Source organism: Theobroma cacao, chromosome 5 (assembly GCF_000208745.1).
Source record: "Theobroma cacao cultivar B97-61/B2 chromosome 5, Criollo_cocoa_genome_V2, whole genome shotgun sequence".
Taxonomy (NCBI): Eukaryota; Viridiplantae; Streptophyta; class Magnoliopsida; order Malvales; family Malvaceae; genus Theobroma; species Theobroma cacao.
In genome coordinates this window covers 13,822,295-13,841,297 of record NC_030854.1, presented here as the reverse complement: position 1 = coordinate 13,841,297, position 19,003 = coordinate 13,822,295, and the positions used below count along the sequence as shown (strand labels likewise).

The window sequence follows — 19,003 nt, the reverse complement described above, 5'->3', positions numbered from 1 at the left end:
TTCTCTCATATTCTTAATCATTCTTTAACACTTTATTTGGTTGGAAAGAATGACCATTCAGAGGGATAAGGGAATAGCCAATACTAAGGTCTTTTTTTAATGTTAAGAATTATCATACTATATAAAATGTAATTTATTCATTTTTAGCAATTTCTTTCTCTCTTTACTTAACTACCTTTCTACTTTTCTCATTAAATTAAAATGAATTTAAAATTAAAAAAAAATTAAAATGAATTTAAATAAAAAGGTTTAAGTTTCATTTATAAATTATAAAAAGATAATATTTTAAACTTAAAAATTAAATTAAAATTTTAATTATTTTTTATATTTTAATATTTTCTAAATAAAAAATAAAATAAAATAATAATTTTAATGTTTTAATTATGAATATTCATATTTTAAATTAAATATAAATTATTAATATTCTATAAATTAAAATAAATAATCATATTAAAAATTAAATAACAATATATTAATACTTTTAATAATAAATATCTTAAATTAAAAATTAAATATTATAATAAGAAAGAAAGAAAAGAAAATAAAAAAGAAAAAATTAAAATGAATTTAAAATAAAAAGGTTTAAGTTTTAATTATAAATTATAAAAAGTTAATATTTTAAACATAACAATTAAATTAAAATTTTAATAATAAATTTTTATACTTAGTATTTTGAAAATAAAGAATAAAATAAAATAATTAAATTAGTGTTTTAATTTTAAACTATTAATATTTTACATGAAATATAAATTACTAACATTTTGAAAATTAAAATAAATAATCATACTAACAATTAAATAATAATTTATTAGTATTTTTAACAAATTATTAAAAAATAATATTTTAATTTAAAAATTAAATATTATAACTAATTATATTTTTGTCATTTATCACTTATTCTTTAGTTATTTTTAAAATTATTTCCTGCCAACCAAACATTAGAATAATTTATAATAGGAATTCTTATCCTACTCCATTTATATAAACCAAACTGCATAATAATCATTCATCACTTATTCTATTCTTATAGAATGACTATTCCATTCTTACTCTATTCTTTCTTACGAACCAAAGACACTGATGTCATAATGTGGTGAGTTTGGAAACTCAATCGTTCGACTTAAAAGGAGTCGCCATCAATTTTTTTTGTTTAGGTGCGATTGACCACCTAGGCGAAACTATTTTTTTATGAGGTCCTAGGCTTGACTTAGGCTTATTAAAAATAATAGGTTCTAGTCTACGAAGCAAATTAGGTTCAATAGTCCTTTACATCTGAGGAAGGTATTAGCACCCTACAACATCCATTTAATTGGTACCCTATCAATTATGTGTCCTTTTAAACATTATTAAATAAAATCTAATTTAATATTTTAATTCTATTTTCTTTTCTTGTTTCTAATTTATTAGTTTTTTGAAATAAATAAAAATTCTTAATATTGAAAATTTCTCAAAATCTCTTGAATGCTCATGGTAAAATTTTGAAAAATTCTCTAACTTAGAAATTTCGAAGAAGCCACTTTTGGTTTTCTTGAGATTTTGTCATTGGAGAATTTATTTATTTAATTCTATAATTTTATCTTTTATTTATTTCTTTTCCTAATTTTATGGTAAAAGTTTCTCAAAATAAATAAAAATTCTTGATATTGAAAATTTTCTAAAATCTCCCAAACACTTACGGTAAAATTTTGGAAAATTCTCTCATCTAAAAATTCTCAAAAGGCCACTTTTTGGTTTTCTTGAGGTTTCATCATTGGAGGATTTACATAAATTATGTATTAGCACTTAATTTTGAAAAATCAAAATAAATAAATAAATAAATAAAAAATCATAATAGAAAATAATTAAAGATATTTAAAAACAAATCAATAAAAAAAATACAAGAACTCACTTAATTAAGTTGAGAAACCCAAAAATAAATCCAAGCTATTGAGTCAAAGTTACCTAAATAAATTGAACTGGGCCAAAATAACAAGAGTGGGCCATATTGATGAGATTCAACCCATAAAACTTCCTCCCTTTAGTTGAAATAAAACTACGTTGTTTTTCTTATAGTATAAAAGCTCTTTTTCCCTCTTTTCCTTTTTTCCTACTTCTTCTTCTTTATCTAATTGAGAGCTTCTCCCTTTGAAGAAAATAAATCTCTCCTTTATCCAAATTTCGGTCACCAACCATCATGTCCACCACCATCCACCGATGTCAGATGCCATTCATTGGCGATGAAATTTTTTCCAAATTTTCTCAAAAAAAATCCTCTCTGTGCTTTCATCTCTTTAATCGAAATAGTTTATTTATAGACCAAATCGATTTTTCTAGATCTATAAAAGTCGAAAATTCCAAAACTCAAGAAACTCCAAAACTCACTTTTTTTTTCTCCTCCTTTTCCCTTTTAATTTGAGGCTATTGAACTTCTATTTGAATTGGTTTTTCAGTTTCGATTTGATCTTAATCTTTTTTTAGACTTAATCTAAAAGTAGGATTAGTGTAAACATATCTTATCTTTCATATTTATCTCTTCTCTTCTTTTTATATTTTCTTGATTGTCATATTTTTTAGTTATTTTTCAAAATTTGCTACATTCGGACAAATTAAGGTGCCTACAGTTGGCATGTTTAACCATTCCTTCTCTATTCCTCAAAAAAATTTCTCCCTCTATGTGGTTTGTTTTTGGAGGAAAGGATAGCCATTTCAAAGGAATGGCTATTTCTCACAACCTTGCAAAATCTTAAAATAGTTATTATCATTTTTTCTATGGTATTAGCTATTCCACACCCATGGGAATAAGGTCCAAAACATTTTAAGCTAAAATGTCCTTACTTTCAAAAATTACAAACCTAGACCTATAAAATTAATATTTTAAAATTAAAAAAAAAATTATCAATATTATAACATTTTAATCATAATAATGTTTAAATTATAAATAACATATTAATATTTTAAAATGTAAATATTTTAATGTTTAAAATTATTAAATGAAAATATAAATTTAAAAAAATGAAAATGCAAATAGAGAAAAAATAACGAAATAAAAATTATACTAATACTTTAATAATAAATTATTAAAATTTTAAAATTTTAATGAAAATAAAAATTAAATGATTTAAAAAGAAAAAATTTATTTAATTTTGTCTTTTGGTATAAATTTTTCTAAATTATGTAAAGANTTGGTATAAATTTTACTAAATTATGTAAAGAGTATTTTTGGTTTTGATGAAAATAAATCTTATTATAATAAAAAGTTTAAATTTTTAATTATATATTATAAAATTAATATTTTAAATTTAAAATAAATTAAAATTATTAATTTAATTGTAATAGTATTTTAAATTATAAATAAATGAATATTTAAAAAATAAAATAAAATAATCATATATTATAATAAAGGGTATTGTTATCTTTTTTTCACATATTCTTTTGTTATTTCAAAAATTTTTTATGAATTAAAAATTATAATAAATTGTAATAACAATTCTTAGTTTATGTTATTTTATTAATCAAAATATAGAATAATATTTTCACTTTATTCCTTATGTTATTTTATGTCACATGATACTATGATGAGTCCACAATTTATGCAGATATATACGGTCATGTATAAAACGTTTTGCCATCCTATAATGGATGGATATGTAGCAATCTTTGAAGGAGAAAAGAAAAAATATATATTTAAAACGTTTTGCAAATCGGTAAAAGTCAAAGACAAAAAGAAGATGAGTATGGTTTGCTCCTTGGCGTGACACAAACGTTTCACGTGAAGTTTACATCACAGCCAGGTGGCGTTATCGTGATTCACAACGAAAACCACGAGTTGCAAGAAGCTGACAACTAAACATAACTGATAAGTAGACATGTTTCTTTCTATGAAAGAACCAGAAGCAGTAACAACTTACAGAACAACCAGACATGGCGGCTGCTTCAGTCTCCCCCTCCCCGTACTCTACCACCACCATTCCCACCCAAAACCCTCCATTTTCAAGGAAGACAACTGGTTTTCTACATTTGAGGCAATGTAGCATTTATTATAATGGCTTCAAAGCAAGGTCAAGGAGCTTGCATGTCGTCTCTGCCACTACTGAAAAAGCCAATGCATTGCCTCTCAATGAGACTGTATCTCCCGCCACTGCTTCCAAGTCAGTCTTTCACTTACTTAATTTCTATTTCTTCGCTATTTGTTCATTTTATCCTAAGATTTGTAACCATTTTTAATTCACAAATGCAGCTTTTTTTTTTAAATTTCTTTTCCCAATTTGGGTTCTGTTTAATTGGATTTTCCTGTACTAATTGGAGATGCTTAGTGTTTTTTTTGGTTACTAGTTTTCCGAGATCTTCTTCTTGTTTCAAGTTGTATTAAGATTTTATTATCGAAATGTTACCTTATGCAGTGATTGTAACGGCCGATTTAGTTTTGTTCTTTCAGGGTGAAACGCCACACTATTTCGGTGTTTGTTGGAGATGAGAGTGGAATAATAAACAGGATTGCAGGGGTCTTTGCTCGGAGGGGTTACAACATTGAGTCCCTTGCTGTTGGTCTTAACAAGGACAAGGCTATCTTTACCATAGTTGTATCTGGGACTGAAATGATTCTGCGACAAGTCGTAGAGCAACTTAACAAGCTTGTCAATGTCATAAAGGTCATAAATTCAATTTCTGTTACTCTTCCCTGCATTTTTTTACTGTTTTCTTCTTCTTCTTCTTCTTTTATTTAGTCTTTTGGGCAAGGGAGGAGGGGGAGGAGGGCTGGGTTGGGCCTGGCCACCAGGGGCTAGGGAAGGGGAGAGAGGGGATAGAGAGGTTTCAAATTTTAATTTCTCTAATTAATTTTTTAACAATTTGCTGGTGGGATATCTTGCATTAACTTGAAATAGTCTCCCTACATCTCAAACTAATACTAACATTTTTCAAATTTGTCCCTTGCCAGCAACAAGCATAGAATTTAATTACTCTCTCTACCTGGATGGCTTTTTTTTTTTTTTTAAGGAAATGCTTATATGCAATTTGTTTTCTTGGAATTACCAATATCTACTTTATCTACGCAACAGGTAGAAGATATCTCCAAGGAACCACATGTAGAACGTGAATTAATGCTTATAAAGCTTCATGCTGATGCTGACACTCGTGCTGAGGTAATGTATTGTTATGAAGCAGGTATTCACTCATTAGGAGTAGCTAAGTTACTATATGAACTACTTAAATTATCTGCTCAAGTAATTTGGAAATCATTCTCTTAAGTGTTACTACGAACTTTGAATTTTACTCTATTTCCTTTTCCTACATCTGAGCACATGGTCTTTTATTTTTGCTTTAATTTTTAGGTCATGTGGCTGGTCGACATCTTCAGAGCAAAGATTGTGGATACTTCAGAACAGTTTTTGACTATTGAGGTGACCTTTTGATCTTTAAATGTTTTATGGTTATTTCATCTGTATATGCTATGATTTTGGAAAATAGATATAATCTGTTTTTAACCATGTGGACATAAGTTCTAATGACATTATGGCTTTAATGAACCTAAAGCATTCATGTAGAGATGGTAGACCATCTTGTAACATGTAATTGAAGAGATAGTTCATAGCATATCAAATTTGAGTGTCCTTTTGGTGCCAACCGTAGCGTGTTATATGATTATGAATGTTAAGTTTCCATTATCTTTGAAGGGGCTGCTCAGTCTAGGATTTGCAATGCTACCACTAGAATAGGATTCCCAAGCATCTTGTTATGGACTCAAATACACCTAGGCATTTGAAGGCATTAAATGGTTCCATTGTTTGGTTTGGTCAATAGATTGTTTGTGTTTGGTTCAAAGGTAATATATTTTGGGAATGACTATAGTAATCTGATAAGTTTCCTAAAATGCCCTTGGACTTAAAAAAATTGTATATTTTTTTCAACACATTTTATCCAACTTTTAGCATCCTTTTTCCCCCATAATAAGCCATTATTAATTAATATATACTAGATTCACATTTGTGTGATTTTGGATTATAAAAATTGTAGCATATTTTAAAACTTACATAAAGAGAGAAATATTTTTATCTAATATATTTTAAATTGTTATGTGGCATAATCTCATTCATGGGAAAATTTTAAAATTTTACTTTTTGAAAAGTACAAAAATAAAAAATTTAAAAATAAATCCTAATTTTTAAATTCCTTCTTTCTTCTTTTTTTAATATTTTGAAAAAGGCAATATTTTCAAATTAGGATTTTTTTAATTTTTAAAATAAAATATTCCAATGAATGGCCATGCATGAAGGGCAAAGTTGTCCTTGCACTCTAGGGGGGGAGGGGTAAACATGTTTGGAAAAAATTTCATTAAGGGTTAAATTGTCCAAAAAAGAGTCTGGAATAGCAAAACTGGTAATCTCTGATAAACAACTGTTTTGGAGGTAATGTTTTTACCAAATTTTACAACTAATCTGGACCCTTTGGTAGAGAGTCAGTTGATGCTCAACATTACTGAGACTATACTGCCAAAATTAGTAATGTTTTTGGATTTCTACCAGCTTCTCAGGAATAGATTTGATTACTTTGAACCAAACGGCCTTCAAAAGTTAATTGATTCTTCTAGGAAGAAGTGGGTTTCTTTTTCCCTTCTTTTCTGATTTTATCTGTTGTAAAGTTTGCTTTGTGCAATTGATTTATAGATTGCATGCTTTGATGTCATGGGACCTCCACTGGTTCTAACTATACAATTTGTTGATTGCTTATAATTTTGACCATTGAGAAAGACTTTGTTTAGTTTTTGACTGAGATTTAGTTGAGTCTACACACTTTGTAAGGCTTAGATGGCTCTTCAATTTATCAATGTACCTCTACTTCTAACACCATTAAAGATCTATTGATGTGTCTATTAACCAACAAAAACTTGACAGGATGCTAAAATATGTCATGCCATCATGGGACCATCTAATATCTACACGTATTGCACACACATGTTTGACACGTGATAAAACAATTGGGTCTTTACTTTCGGGGATTTATGGTCAAGTTTATTGGTAAAGAAATTATTATAAAAATTAATAAAACCCAAAGAGACATTAGACAACCAAAACCCCCTTATTTCTTTCATTCTTCTTCCTAAAAAATCCCCAAAAGGAAGAAAGCATTAGATTGGATGGATTTGAAAAAAACAAAAGAGAAATAGTGGTAGGAAAGTGATCCCATAAAAACTTGAAAGGAAAAAAGCTTGTTCATTATGATCTTTTGTCTATAAGTGAGAGGATACCAAACTTGAAATAGTGGTAGGAAGGCCAGATCGCAATGGCTAGGCCAGGCATTGGGAAGAGAGAAAAAGGAAGGAAAGGGAAAGAAAATGCAAAAAAAGAAAAAAGGAAAAAACATTTTCAAATGGAAATGAGGTTTTTTCAAAAAATTTTTATTGAAAAACCTTTATCTACTTATGGAAGGTTGCCACGTGTCTTCACACGGAAATTCAAACAATATTCCATAGTCTTTATTTTACACATGGCATTTTACTATTGGTGCAATGCCACCTAAGCAGATTGAGTTAAAGGTGTTAACAAGGGAACTAATCTAATAAATAGAATTAAAGTTCAGACACGACATTGTACATTTTTTTAGTAAAAGTATCACAGTAGACGTTTTCTTAATTATAGGACTAAATATGACATTATCCTTTTACATTTATATTTGGGTTTAGTATCCTTGTTTGGTATTGTATATCCTATTAGGTTTTGTTTTTAAGCCAAAGTTTGTTGGTTTTCTATTTTGAGTTTTAGTGTGTATTTTGCAAAATAAAAGATAGAGGGATATCATTGGTAGAAAGGATTTCAAAATTTAAAATTAAAACTACTTTGCTTGGAAAAATAAAAAATGGAATTTAAATTCTTAGTATTTGGATGAGGGATTTTGAAGACTCAAATTTCTCATTTTGAATCAAACCTTAAGAGGTGTCATTTTTTAAATTTCTTTTTTTTTTATATATATTTGGGGAAGAAGGTTTCGAACTTACTCTTTTTGAGAGAGAGATCATGCATCGACCGATGAGCCAGATGATAGAGTGCATTTTTTAAATTCCTTGATTTGTAATAATAGGTCAACTTTCATTCTTTTTCCTTTTCTTGACGTAATTATTTGCTTTCATCTAACTAAACAAAATTCATTTTTAAATATGTATTCATGGACATTGATTTATCATCAGTCTTACAATGCAAATACAATCTTAATGAGCAAAATTGATGTATTTTGATTTTTTTTCTAGTTTGTTTATGATCTTAATCCATGTGCACGTCTTAGGTCACTGGAGACCCTGGAAAGATGGCTGCTGTACAAAGAAATTTGAGCAAGTTTGGGATAAAAGAACTTGCAAGGACCGGAAAGGTATGAAATTGATATTTTAATTGAAAAACAACTACATAAAGATAGGGAGAAATAAGCATCCATGAACTTGTTTCAATCATTTTCTTAAAGGACAAAATAGATCATCCATGGGATCGAACATAGATGAGCAAGGTAAGGATTCTAGAGACTATTGTTGAGCTTCAAAACTCTTGATGGAGAAATAACCTTGGATACAAGTTGTTCTGAATGTCCAGTGGAGTTGATGGTGCCAACTTTGTAAATTGTAAATTCGTGTGCAGGACTATTATTAATTTGCATTGTGATGCTATCACTTTATTTTGTTCTTTTTTTGTTTTTTGGTAAAGAGTTGATAACATCCCTAAGGTGACCATAGATCTGAAAAATTGCTCATCTGTTCATTGTTGATGTGGTGAATTGAGTGGATTGACTTTTTTTTTATATCACATTGTTCAGCTTGGGAATCTTATTCTTTAATTCTTATCAAGGGATTGCTTTCTTTATTCCAATAATGGAGATTGTTGGAAAGTGAGAAAGGGGAAGTAACATCAGAGAATTTGTTAATCTGAATTTCTTTCTTGTTTTTAAATTAATGTTTAATTTACATCCTACATAGTGAGGGGAGTAGCATAATCTGTTTATAATATTGAACATGTGCTTTCTGCAATCCCACTTTGTGTGGGTTGTTTTTTCTCCTTATAAATGATTTGGATCGTCTTCCTCTTCTGTTTAATATGCTTGGCTTGTTTTGATGTTAAGAGCTGAATTTTTCTTTTGTTGTTTTGTTTCTAAGGACTAGTCATGCTTTCCTTTCTCTTTGCTGTTCTTTACTACATTTTTCATGTTTAATCGTTTCATAGGGAGCAGGGCTAAATGATTATTGTTGCTGTCCCAAACTTGTTAGATGTTACTTTAGACTTGAGTTGGGTTGCTTTGCCTTTTAGAGGAATTAATTCTGCTATTAGAGCAAAATAAGAAGTTGGGTGTAGATACTTGATTTTGGTTAAAGAATTATGTTATAACATAATATTGTATAGAGAACAATTAAAACAAGTGAAGTGTTATTTCACGTAGAACAATTAGAATAAGTGAAGCGCTACTTCATGCAGAATAACTAAAACAAGTGAAGCACTACGTCACGCAGAACAATTAGAATAAGTAAAACACTACTCTATATGGAACAACTAATATAAGTAGAATAGCTACTTCGTATAGAATAACCACTTTACTTGGATGATAGTGAAAGAAACTGGAAATAAGTGATAGGGTTCGTGGGTTACTTTCATCTTGAGATGTTCCGGACAGTTTGGCTTGGTGGCTTAGATATGGAGATAGTTAAGAAGTCTTCATTTTAACCTTTTCTTGAAGTACAAGTGTTTCGCCCTCTTACCTTATTCTTGTATACTTGTTCGCATACACCTTCTGCTCTTGTACCTGTTCTCGTACAACTTCTTTTTTTGTACCTTTTCACGTGTACCTCTTCTTTATTACCTTTTACTCTAAAACAAGTCTTATTGCACTTAATTACAGTAACGGTTACTCACATTAATGTTCTTCATAATAATGTCAATTAGTAGTCTCATTAAAACCTATTCTTGAGTAACTGTCACTTTTAACACTATATGTAGAGCCTCACAATTCATTTAGAGAGGCTTCTCTCTTCCCCTCGGAGTTAACACATTCTCCTCTAGAGAGCTTCTCTCTCTAAATTTTCTCTATAATTCTCTTCTACTCCCTAATTATCTTCTTAGTCTCTTCTACCTGCCACAAGACTTAATACTTTAGGAATTGCTCCAATCTTCCTCTCCACCGCCTCCGCCGCATCCTTTACTTGTTTGTAACGCTTCCTCTCCCTATTACAAAAACCCCATTTACATTGGGAAAGGTGCCTTTGGGGGGTATGGTAGAAGGATTATGTCGACAATGTTTCCTCTCCTTGGCATGTGTTATAGATGTAATTTGTAAATGTGTCTTAAATGAAGTTATGGTATATGTTAATCAAGTGTGGCTTTGTACGGTATAATTATTTTGTATTTGACCATGTTTATTTATCTGCCTTTGCATGAGAGAGAGAGAGAGAGAGAACAAAAAGATTTCCTTTGATTTTCATCTCCCACATATTACTCTAATGTCATTCTTTTGTGACCTTATTGTCACTGTGATATTAAAGTATTTTTAAATTATAGTAATGGATGAAAATTAGACTTTTGAGGTCTCTTATCAAGCTATCAAACCATTATATGTTTGCTGAGATTTGAACATGACAATCATGATAGATCGCTTTGAGGCGTGAAAAGTTGGGTCAGACAGCTCCTTTTTGGGGATTTTCTGCAGCCTCTTATCCAGATCTTGACAGTAGATCAACTAATGGTGGTTCTATAAGGGATGCCAAACAATTACTTAACGGTAATGCCCATACATACTCAAAGGTATATCCTTTTTATTTATACTAGGAAGGCTTTGCATTCTCTTCTCTGTTCCATGCCTCTTTTAGTTTTGTTCTTCCACCAGAAGTCATTTTGCTCATTATATGGGGCTATATAAATTTATCTCCACTTATGGTAGGTTTTTATATTTATATTCTAACACCTAGGAGGATTACCAGTTCACACTAGCCTGAGCATTTTCACTCTCCTTTCCATTTTTTCTCACACTAGCTCGAGCTTTTTCTCTCTTTCCCCCTTCCCCCTGTTACATGCAAAAAGTGCTCTGGGTCTATAGTTGTATTTGACCATTTTTTCCCTAGTTGTGTGGAATTGACTTTTAAAACTTAAATGCCAAATTATTGATGATGCCTAGAAAGAAGCTTAATTGAGGTTGTCAAAATAACTAACCTAGTAAAACTACACACTGAACTGAATGGGGAAAAAGATGAGCTGGGTTGTCTTCGAATCTCAACGTTTAAACCTTGATATGTACCTTTATGGAACTAATTTGGAGGTTGCATTGCATATGCTAAATACTTATATAAACTTTTCTTTATTATGATTTAAGGTTATGTTCGATGTGTAGGATAATGGATTGGATAGGATACAAATCATGCTATCCCATTTTTTATGTTCGCCTTAAGTGGAGGATAGTAGTCATCCTCCTTGGATAGGATGTTCAATCCCAAGGGAAAGGGGAGAATTATTTTAATCTCATAGGATGGGACGATATGTATAGGGGGTAACAAGAATCTGCTATCCTACTCTTAATCTGGAATACACTTGATAGTATAAAAAATAATTCTATCCTACTCTAAATATTTGCACACACCGAACATTGGATCGATAAACATAATTATAACCTGCTCTTAGTATTTGCACACACCGAACATAGGATCGATAAATATAATTATAACCTGCTCTTAGTATTTGCACACACCGAACATAGGATCGATAAACATAATTATAACCTGCTCTTAGTATTTGCATACACCGAACATAGGATCGATTAACATAATATAACCTGCTCTTAGTATTTGCACACACCAAGCATAAGATAGGATGATTTTACCATATCCAATCCACTTCCTTGTCTTATTTTATCCTATTGCCTCCATTATTCTCTGCACCAAATGAACCCTAGAGTCACATGATGACTTTGTATTTTTGGATTCTGAAGCCTAGCAGATTCTTCTAAAAGATGGAATACAGCTTGGAGCTGGATTACGAATATGTTTGCTTGCATGTTAACAAAATTTGCTAGATTTTGGCTTACTGAATATTTTCTGATTTATATGTCCAAAGTTCCACCTAATGATAAAATTAAAAGTTGGCAAGCAGAATTGAATAATTTGGTCTTCATATTTTACTCAATCTGGATTATAATTCTTCTACACTCTTAATTTATCAAATTTGCATACTTTCACCATGGATCATGTCCTAGAACATTGGATAATCTTAAGTTTTATTTCTTGTATGAAGGGTGATGTATATCCTGTGGAACCTTATGATGACTTCCCAATAAATCAAGTTCTTGATGCTCATTGGGGGGTTCTCTTTGATGAAGATGTAAGATACTTGTTTATCTCTGATGGCTCTTTACATTATTATTTAGTCTTCTAAATCTTTTTGTTTGGTACATAGATTTGTCTTCTAAATTTTAGCTTTGGTAATCATTTATTTCTCTGAGTAAGTCAGTTGTCCTGAGTGCTGTGAAGCTGTTTGTGAGCTTTTCCATTAGTTGCATAATGTCTTGCTTAGCTTTATCTTTGCTTCTTGGTTTTGACCATGTATCTGGTCAGTCCATTAGTTGTCAATTAAGATATTTGTTAATCATTGTGGTGTGATTTCAGTATCATAAGACTTCTGTATTTCAGTTTTGGTATTTAAATGGGTAATTTTACTGACCTTTCTTGCTAGTAAATTGGTTTTTGAATAATGTCTGTAGAATTAGTTGCTGTTGTATTACAACTGTTGACTACAAAAGTTAGGGATGGCAGAAGCAGTACTTCACATCTGTACTACAATTTGTTCTGTACCTTCGCTTCTCACATTTATTCCTTATGTGAATCATTCAATGTTTCAGTCAAGTGGGCTTCAGTCACACACTTTATCTATGGTTGTGAACGACACTCCTGGTGTTCTCAATGTGGTTACGGGGGTTATTTCCCGAAGAGGCTATAATATTCAGGTCAGCTTGATTTTGCCTTGGTGATGCATTTTTTGTGCCTTTTAATTTTGGTGAGTTGCTCATGTAAGACTTATCCCAGAGTCTAGCTGTGGGGCCTGCTGAAAGAGATGAGCTTTCTCGCATTACAACTGTTGTTCCTGGAACTAATGAGACAATTGGAAAATTGGTTCAGCAACTTCAGAAGTTAGTAGATCTTTATGAGGTAAGAGGCGTGGGATCGAAATATGATAAGCAATCTAAAATTCACAGCATTCAAAGTAATCAAGTACAACTAGAAGGAAAACCTTGAAAGAAAGAAAAAAATGGAAAACTAACTATCTTAAACCACTCCTCATTTTGTGGAATTATATCTCTTAATACCTGTTGACAGTATTGACCGGCAGTATGAAAAAAATACTACTGTCTTGTTAGTATAGGATCAGTGCTCCCCATTTTATATTATTACCAAAAATGCAGTTAGATGGTTAATAATATACCTGTGGATATATTCTTCATTGTAATACTGATTTCCCATCTTCCAACTTTTTAGGATCTGAATCAGTGAATGGCTTACTTAAAAAATGTGCTTCAGGTGCAGGATATGACGCACTTACCATTTGCAGAGCGAGAGCTGATGTTGGTAAAAGTTGCTGTCAACACTGCTGCTCGAAGGGATGTCCTTGACATTGCTAGCATATTCAGAGCAAAGGCTGTTGATGTGTCTGATCACACAATTACTCTTGAGGTCAAATCTTGTTATAATTGAATGCTCCTTCTCAAATTCCATATGTTGCAGCCTTCAACTTCTATCTTTTCCCCCTCTAAGAAAATTCTTCAGATCTATATTTTAATGATCATTCTCCGACTTCACTATTCTGGTTCTGCAAGCCCCTATCTTTGTTATCATAATTGATAAACCTAGCACAAGAATTGTGTGGGTACATAACTCTAGAAATCTAAAGATGTCCATATTGGAAAGCTAATATTGATTGGGATAGTCTTTCAGATTTTTCAACTTATAGTGAGGTGATTATGTTGTCTCTTAGTTTCTAGAGACAACTTCTGAGTACTCCCTGCGGGCTGGTTGCAGTTGAGGAGCTTTGAACAACATTGATTGATTTAAGGATGCTCAGTCTTGTATTTGCAATAAGATTTATTGATAAAATGATTAACCATGTGAAATTAGGTGCTTTTTATGCTAGTGGCTTCTGAGGGCACTGAAGTTTGGGGGTACCAAACCTGCCAATCAAATTGGTAATTGGACTTCATTGCCATTGTATCTGGCAGGCTTCACTTAAGCATCCCATGTTCAAAGCTCTTCTTGTAATTTCTTATTCTTTTAGTTAAATGATTCTGGAAGGAATGGCAACATGGAAATATCTGGATCAGTATAAGGAATGGCAACATGGAAATATCTGGATCAGTATGAGCAAGCAATTATGCAACCTTTGTTAGATGAATTTATCAACTTTGAGCTATGAATCCTTTTTTTTTCAGGACTTACTGATATATGCATTTCCTTTTTAGTTTCTGTTATTATCTAATCTAATAACTATTCCTACTCTCTCCAGCTCACAGGTGATTTAAACAAGATGGTTGCTCTTCAGAGATTATTAGAGCCCTATGGAATTTGTGAGGTTTGTGCCTTGGTTTCTAACCAAATCAATTATCTACAGCTAGAGATGAAGTTTTGACAACCTGTGTGAATTTTCAGTATTCTTTTGTTTTTTTTTTTTTTTTGATCAAGGAATTTTCAGTATTCTTGATTGACATGATTCATCTTACCAATTAAAAAAATATTAATATTTTTTTTATCAATTTGTTGTTTTATATGGACTAGCTCTTTCTTTAACTACGATTGTCCATAATTCATTTTCCTCTTCCTGGGAAATTCTTGATGTGGGCAGTTATAAGAGCACAATGCTTACTGTAATGTGGTGTATCAAGCCTTAATGATTAACGGGTTTGTTGTTTTCTTTTAGAGAATCTGTAGGTAAAATTAAGGTCTAAGTGAGGTATGCTTATGTGTGATTGTTTTTTGTTTTCTTTTTCTCACTTGTGTCAAAACTCAAAAGGAATTAGTTAAATGGTTCTTAAATCATTTTTTCCTTATATAAATTTGTTGGCTTGGCAGCCATTTATTCTTTCTGTTTCGGATTTTTTTTTTTTAATTTGTTGAAGGTGACACGGACTGGAAGAGTGGCACTGGTGCGGGAGTCAGGTGTGGATTCAACGTCTCTCCGTGGATATTCTCTTCCATTCTAATTTTTTTTTATTTCTTAAATGGCTTCTGGTCATGGCAAACTCAACTAAGGTATATTTCCTTTTATTTTTCCTGATGTCATCTTTTTACCCTTGAGATTTTTGTGAGATTTATATTTTCTTCATCGCTGCATTAGGTTGCTTGAGGATGCAATCAAGGTGAATTTTTACATCCAATAGCGAAAGTGCTTTCTCCCTTTTAAACTTACTAGCTTGTTTTAGGAAATACGCTCTTTTTCTTTTTTATGCGGCTTTTATATCATGATATCAACTAGTAAGAAATATACTGTAGTTGTCTTTCCCTATGTTGATGCAAATGAATTTTCCTTCTGCAAATTTCCTTGTCAAGTTGATGGTATCAAGCACATAACCTAATGAGTGATAACAGATATATCGATTGGTATTAAGACATCTCATCTATGCATAATATTCTATAGCATGCTACTAAAAACATCACAAATCTGCAGATGCCTTTTCTTACGGCATCAAGCACTCTAACTCTCTCTCCTTTTTCCTTCACTAAACCTACTTTGCTTCCTGAGCTACAATAAGTTCCGGAACATCAGTGTTATTGCTGTTAGAGGGTTGCATAATCTCATCTTCAGTTGTGAAATGATATCCTTCCCCGATGGCTCTCAGAAGCTGATAGACTTCAAACATGGTTGGTCTCTCCTTCGGAGTCGGCAACACACAGTTACAAGCAACTCTCAGGAATTGCATTACTTCACTGTCAAAACCATTTCCTAGTAAAGATTTATCTATGGCAGTTTGAAGAAGAAAACTGCTTGACAGCTGTGTGATCCACTCAGCTAAACTTCCCCTGAAGCTTTCTGGGGCATTGACCACATGGGTGGGTTTCTCTCCAGTAATTAATTCCAAGAGAACAACTCCAAAGCTATAAATATCTCCTTTTGGGGTAGCTACTAGAGTTCTGGGATACTCAGGAGCAACATATCCGAGGTCCCCAAACTCCCCATTGACAAAAGTACTCAAGTGAGTATCGATAGGGTTCATGAGCCTTGCAAGTCCAAAATCAGATAATTTGGGCTCACAATCCCCATCCAACAAGATGCATTTTGAGCTAATGTTTCGATGAATTATTCGGGGATTGCAATTGTGATGAAGCCATGCCAAACCTCTGGCTGCTCCAATCCCAATTCTGAGTCTCAAGGGCCAGTCCATGTTCCTGACCTCAGGTTCAGCTGGATGTAGCTTATCATAAAGTGTCCCATTTTCCATGTACTTGTACACCAAAAATCTCTCCTTCTTTGCAACACAAAAACCTAATAGGGGAACCAAGTTGCGGTGTTTCACACTCCCAAGTGTATTCATCTCAGACACAAATTCTTTCTCCAAACGTTGAAAGTCTTCCAGCCTCTTAATCATAAGACAATAACCGTCAGGAATCATCGCCTTGTACATTGTTCCCGTTCTTCCCATTCCTATGATATTGCTTTTGCTGAACTCATTAGTTGAATTCATCAGGTCACTCAGCCTCATCTTTGAGACAGACTCTTCAAACATCGAAACCTATAAATAGAAAAACATTATTTATTTATTTATTATTATTATTATTTAGGTATTTTGTTCAAAACTAGAAGCTAACAACCAGCATCAAAGTTGTTAAGCTATTATAACTAGAAGAAATTAACTTTAAAACATTCAACTTCAACCATTTTGCAAGATATTGAACAGATAAACTTGCCTTGATGCCTTTCTTGCCTTTTATGGTCTTGGCCCATTTGTTGCCTTCAGGATCGTCTTCCTTCTTTTTCATAGCGGCTCCACGAGAGAAGTAGAATAAGATGATGCCCACAATAATTGCTGTGATTGTTACCCCACCAACAGCTGATGCTGCAATAGTGCCAACCCGAGATTTCATTGGAATACCTGGGCAGGGCTGCAAAATTTTCCCACAGAGTCCAGGATTATTTGCATAGCTATCTGCTTGGATAGTAACATTGGGACCAAAGTCAGGGATTTGCCCTGACAATTGATTGTTAGCAACGTTGAATGTCTTGATGCGGTTGAGAACACCAAGTTGAAGCGGAATTGCACCAGTTAACCTATTGTTGCCGAGTTTAAGTACATTTAGAAAACTGCAATTTGCAAGACTCGGCGGGATGGGACCGGAAAAATTGTTGTCTGAGAGATCAAGGGTCGTCACATACTTAAGTTTCTCGGATATATCAGAAGGAATGAGGCCTGACAGCTTGTTACTCGAAAGATCTAAACCTGTCAAGCTTTCACATTTCCCAATGCCTTGAGGGAAGCGTCCCTTAAGACCCAAATCCGAAAGGCGGATATTGAGAACTTTGTTTTCGTCCGGGTGCCAGCAATCCACACCAGTAAACTTACATATAAAGCCTTCGGTGCCGTTGTTGAAATTCCACGAGCTTAGGTAGCTATAAGGATCTTCTAGAGAGGCCTTAACTGATTTCAAGCACTCTATATCATTCGGAGTGGCTTGGCATACTCTACCACTCAGCAATACCAACGCGAAGCAGATCAAGTTATACCCGAGAACTGCTAGGGCTTTGCCATTCAAAGCCATGTCCCAGCAGAAATTCATCAGAGAAAGAAATCTACAATCTATCAAGGGTTCTGCATAAAACTCAATCTACAAAACTTAGCCCCTTCCCAGGAAGGGAGACAATTATTAAAATGATAACACCCCAAAAAGATACAAAATTGAGAAAATATTAAGGAAATGAAAAGAGAAAAACAACAAGAAAGGAAAGAATTAAAACTCAAGTAGCATAGCCTAAAATGCAAACATGCAGAACAAAGCACGGCAAACCCAGGAGGTAAAAATATCCCAGTCTTGAGGGCATATGTGAAGAAGAAAAACTCAAAGAAAGAAGCTTAGTCAGTTGAGTTCCACACTGAATGTAAGAGTGGGGTTAGGGGTTCTTTCTTGATAGGAGCATAAGAAACGGGTAGGAAGCCTGCTATGTGCTTTCGTCCTTTGTTTTTGCTTTCTCCTTTTCCAACAAAGACTCCAACGAAGCAAAAGTCAAAAGGAAAAGAGGAGGAAAAAGTCTGTTTTCTTCGTGTTGAAAATTCAGAGGTAGAACAGTGAACATGAAAGCAGAAAGAAACTCAGTGGAAATGGAAACGTTTAGTGATTTTTCCAGTCGTTTTAAATTTATAATGATTGACTATTTTGGCAGGAAGAGACTTGACTGAGAGACGCTTAGTTTTTCTTGCTTATAGACTGGGTTGAGGTTGGTCATGGACTTATTGCCATTGGTCACACCATACAAGACTTATGTGAACGCCATAAATCCATGATGGATTGGAAGAGTTTTCTCCCATTTCACATCTTTCACGCCAGCTTTCTGCTCCTCTTGCTGTTGATGGTTTTATTAAACGAAAATGTAAAACTTACTTTCGATTAACTCTTTCACGACATTCAATTGAATCATCAATTTTCTTTAATCACCTAAATAATAAAAGGGCTATCCTCTAATGAAATGTTTAAGTAGATATGGGATCATTGACTGGAAACATCTATTTTAGTTTTATTAAAATAGAAGGTAGTTTTCTATCCATAATTTATATATAAGTTTAGATATATCTAAAATTTTTTATTGATGAAAGAAATCAACATATATTATATTTCTAAATTGTCATTAGAAATCATATTATAATTTTAAATATTTACTTAATTAGTTATGAAATTTATATTGAATTCTTTTATTTAGAGTTTAAATTTAAAATAATTACCATCATTGGTTATATAAGGAAATTATTACTTTAAAGATCAAAGACTCCCGAATAAGACTTCACTTCTATAATAATAAATTTTTTTTATTACGAAACCCTT

General features: G+C 32.2%; 2 protein-coding genes across 4 annotated transcripts; one reads left to right on the top strand and one right to left on the bottom strand.

Annotated features, from left to right (window-relative positions):
• On the top strand, window positions 3,840-15,510 carry LOC18598513 (acetolactate synthase small subunit 1, chloroplastic). 3 transcript variants are annotated; one of them, XM_018121867.1, is made up of 13 exons: window positions 3,840-4,127; window positions 4,415-4,628; window positions 5,037-5,120; window positions 5,310-5,378; window positions 8,254-8,337; window positions 10,593-10,745; window positions 12,225-12,311; window positions 12,829-12,933; window positions 13,013-13,135; window positions 13,511-13,657; window positions 14,484-14,549; window positions 15,094-15,226; window positions 15,312-15,510. In XM_018121867.1, the coding sequence occupies exons 1-12, from the start codon at window positions 3,901-3,903 to the stop codon at window positions 15,175-15,177; spliced, it is 1,443 nt and encodes a 480-aa protein (XP_017977356.1). In that variant the 5' UTR covers window positions 3,840-3,900; the 3' UTR covers window positions 15,178-15,226; window positions 15,312-15,510. The 3 variants fall into 3 exon arrangements, with proteins under 3 accessions (XP_017977356.1, XP_007028126.2, XP_017977357.1); XM_007028064.2 differs by having other exon boundaries at window positions 13,505-13,657; XM_018121868.1 differs by lacking the exon at window positions 10,593-10,745 and having other exon boundaries at window positions 13,505-13,657.
• On the bottom strand, window positions 15,570-18,364 carry LOC18598512 (probably inactive leucine-rich repeat receptor-like protein kinase At5g48380). The gene is made up of 2 exons (XM_007028062.2): window positions 16,880-18,364; window positions 15,570-16,704 (listed from the first exon to the last, which is right to left on the bottom strand). Exons 1-2 carry the CDS (start codon window positions 17,744-17,746, stop codon window positions 15,700-15,702), a joined length of 1,872 nt encoding a protein of 623 aa, XP_007028124.1. The 5' UTR covers window positions 17,747-18,364; the 3' UTR covers window positions 15,570-15,699.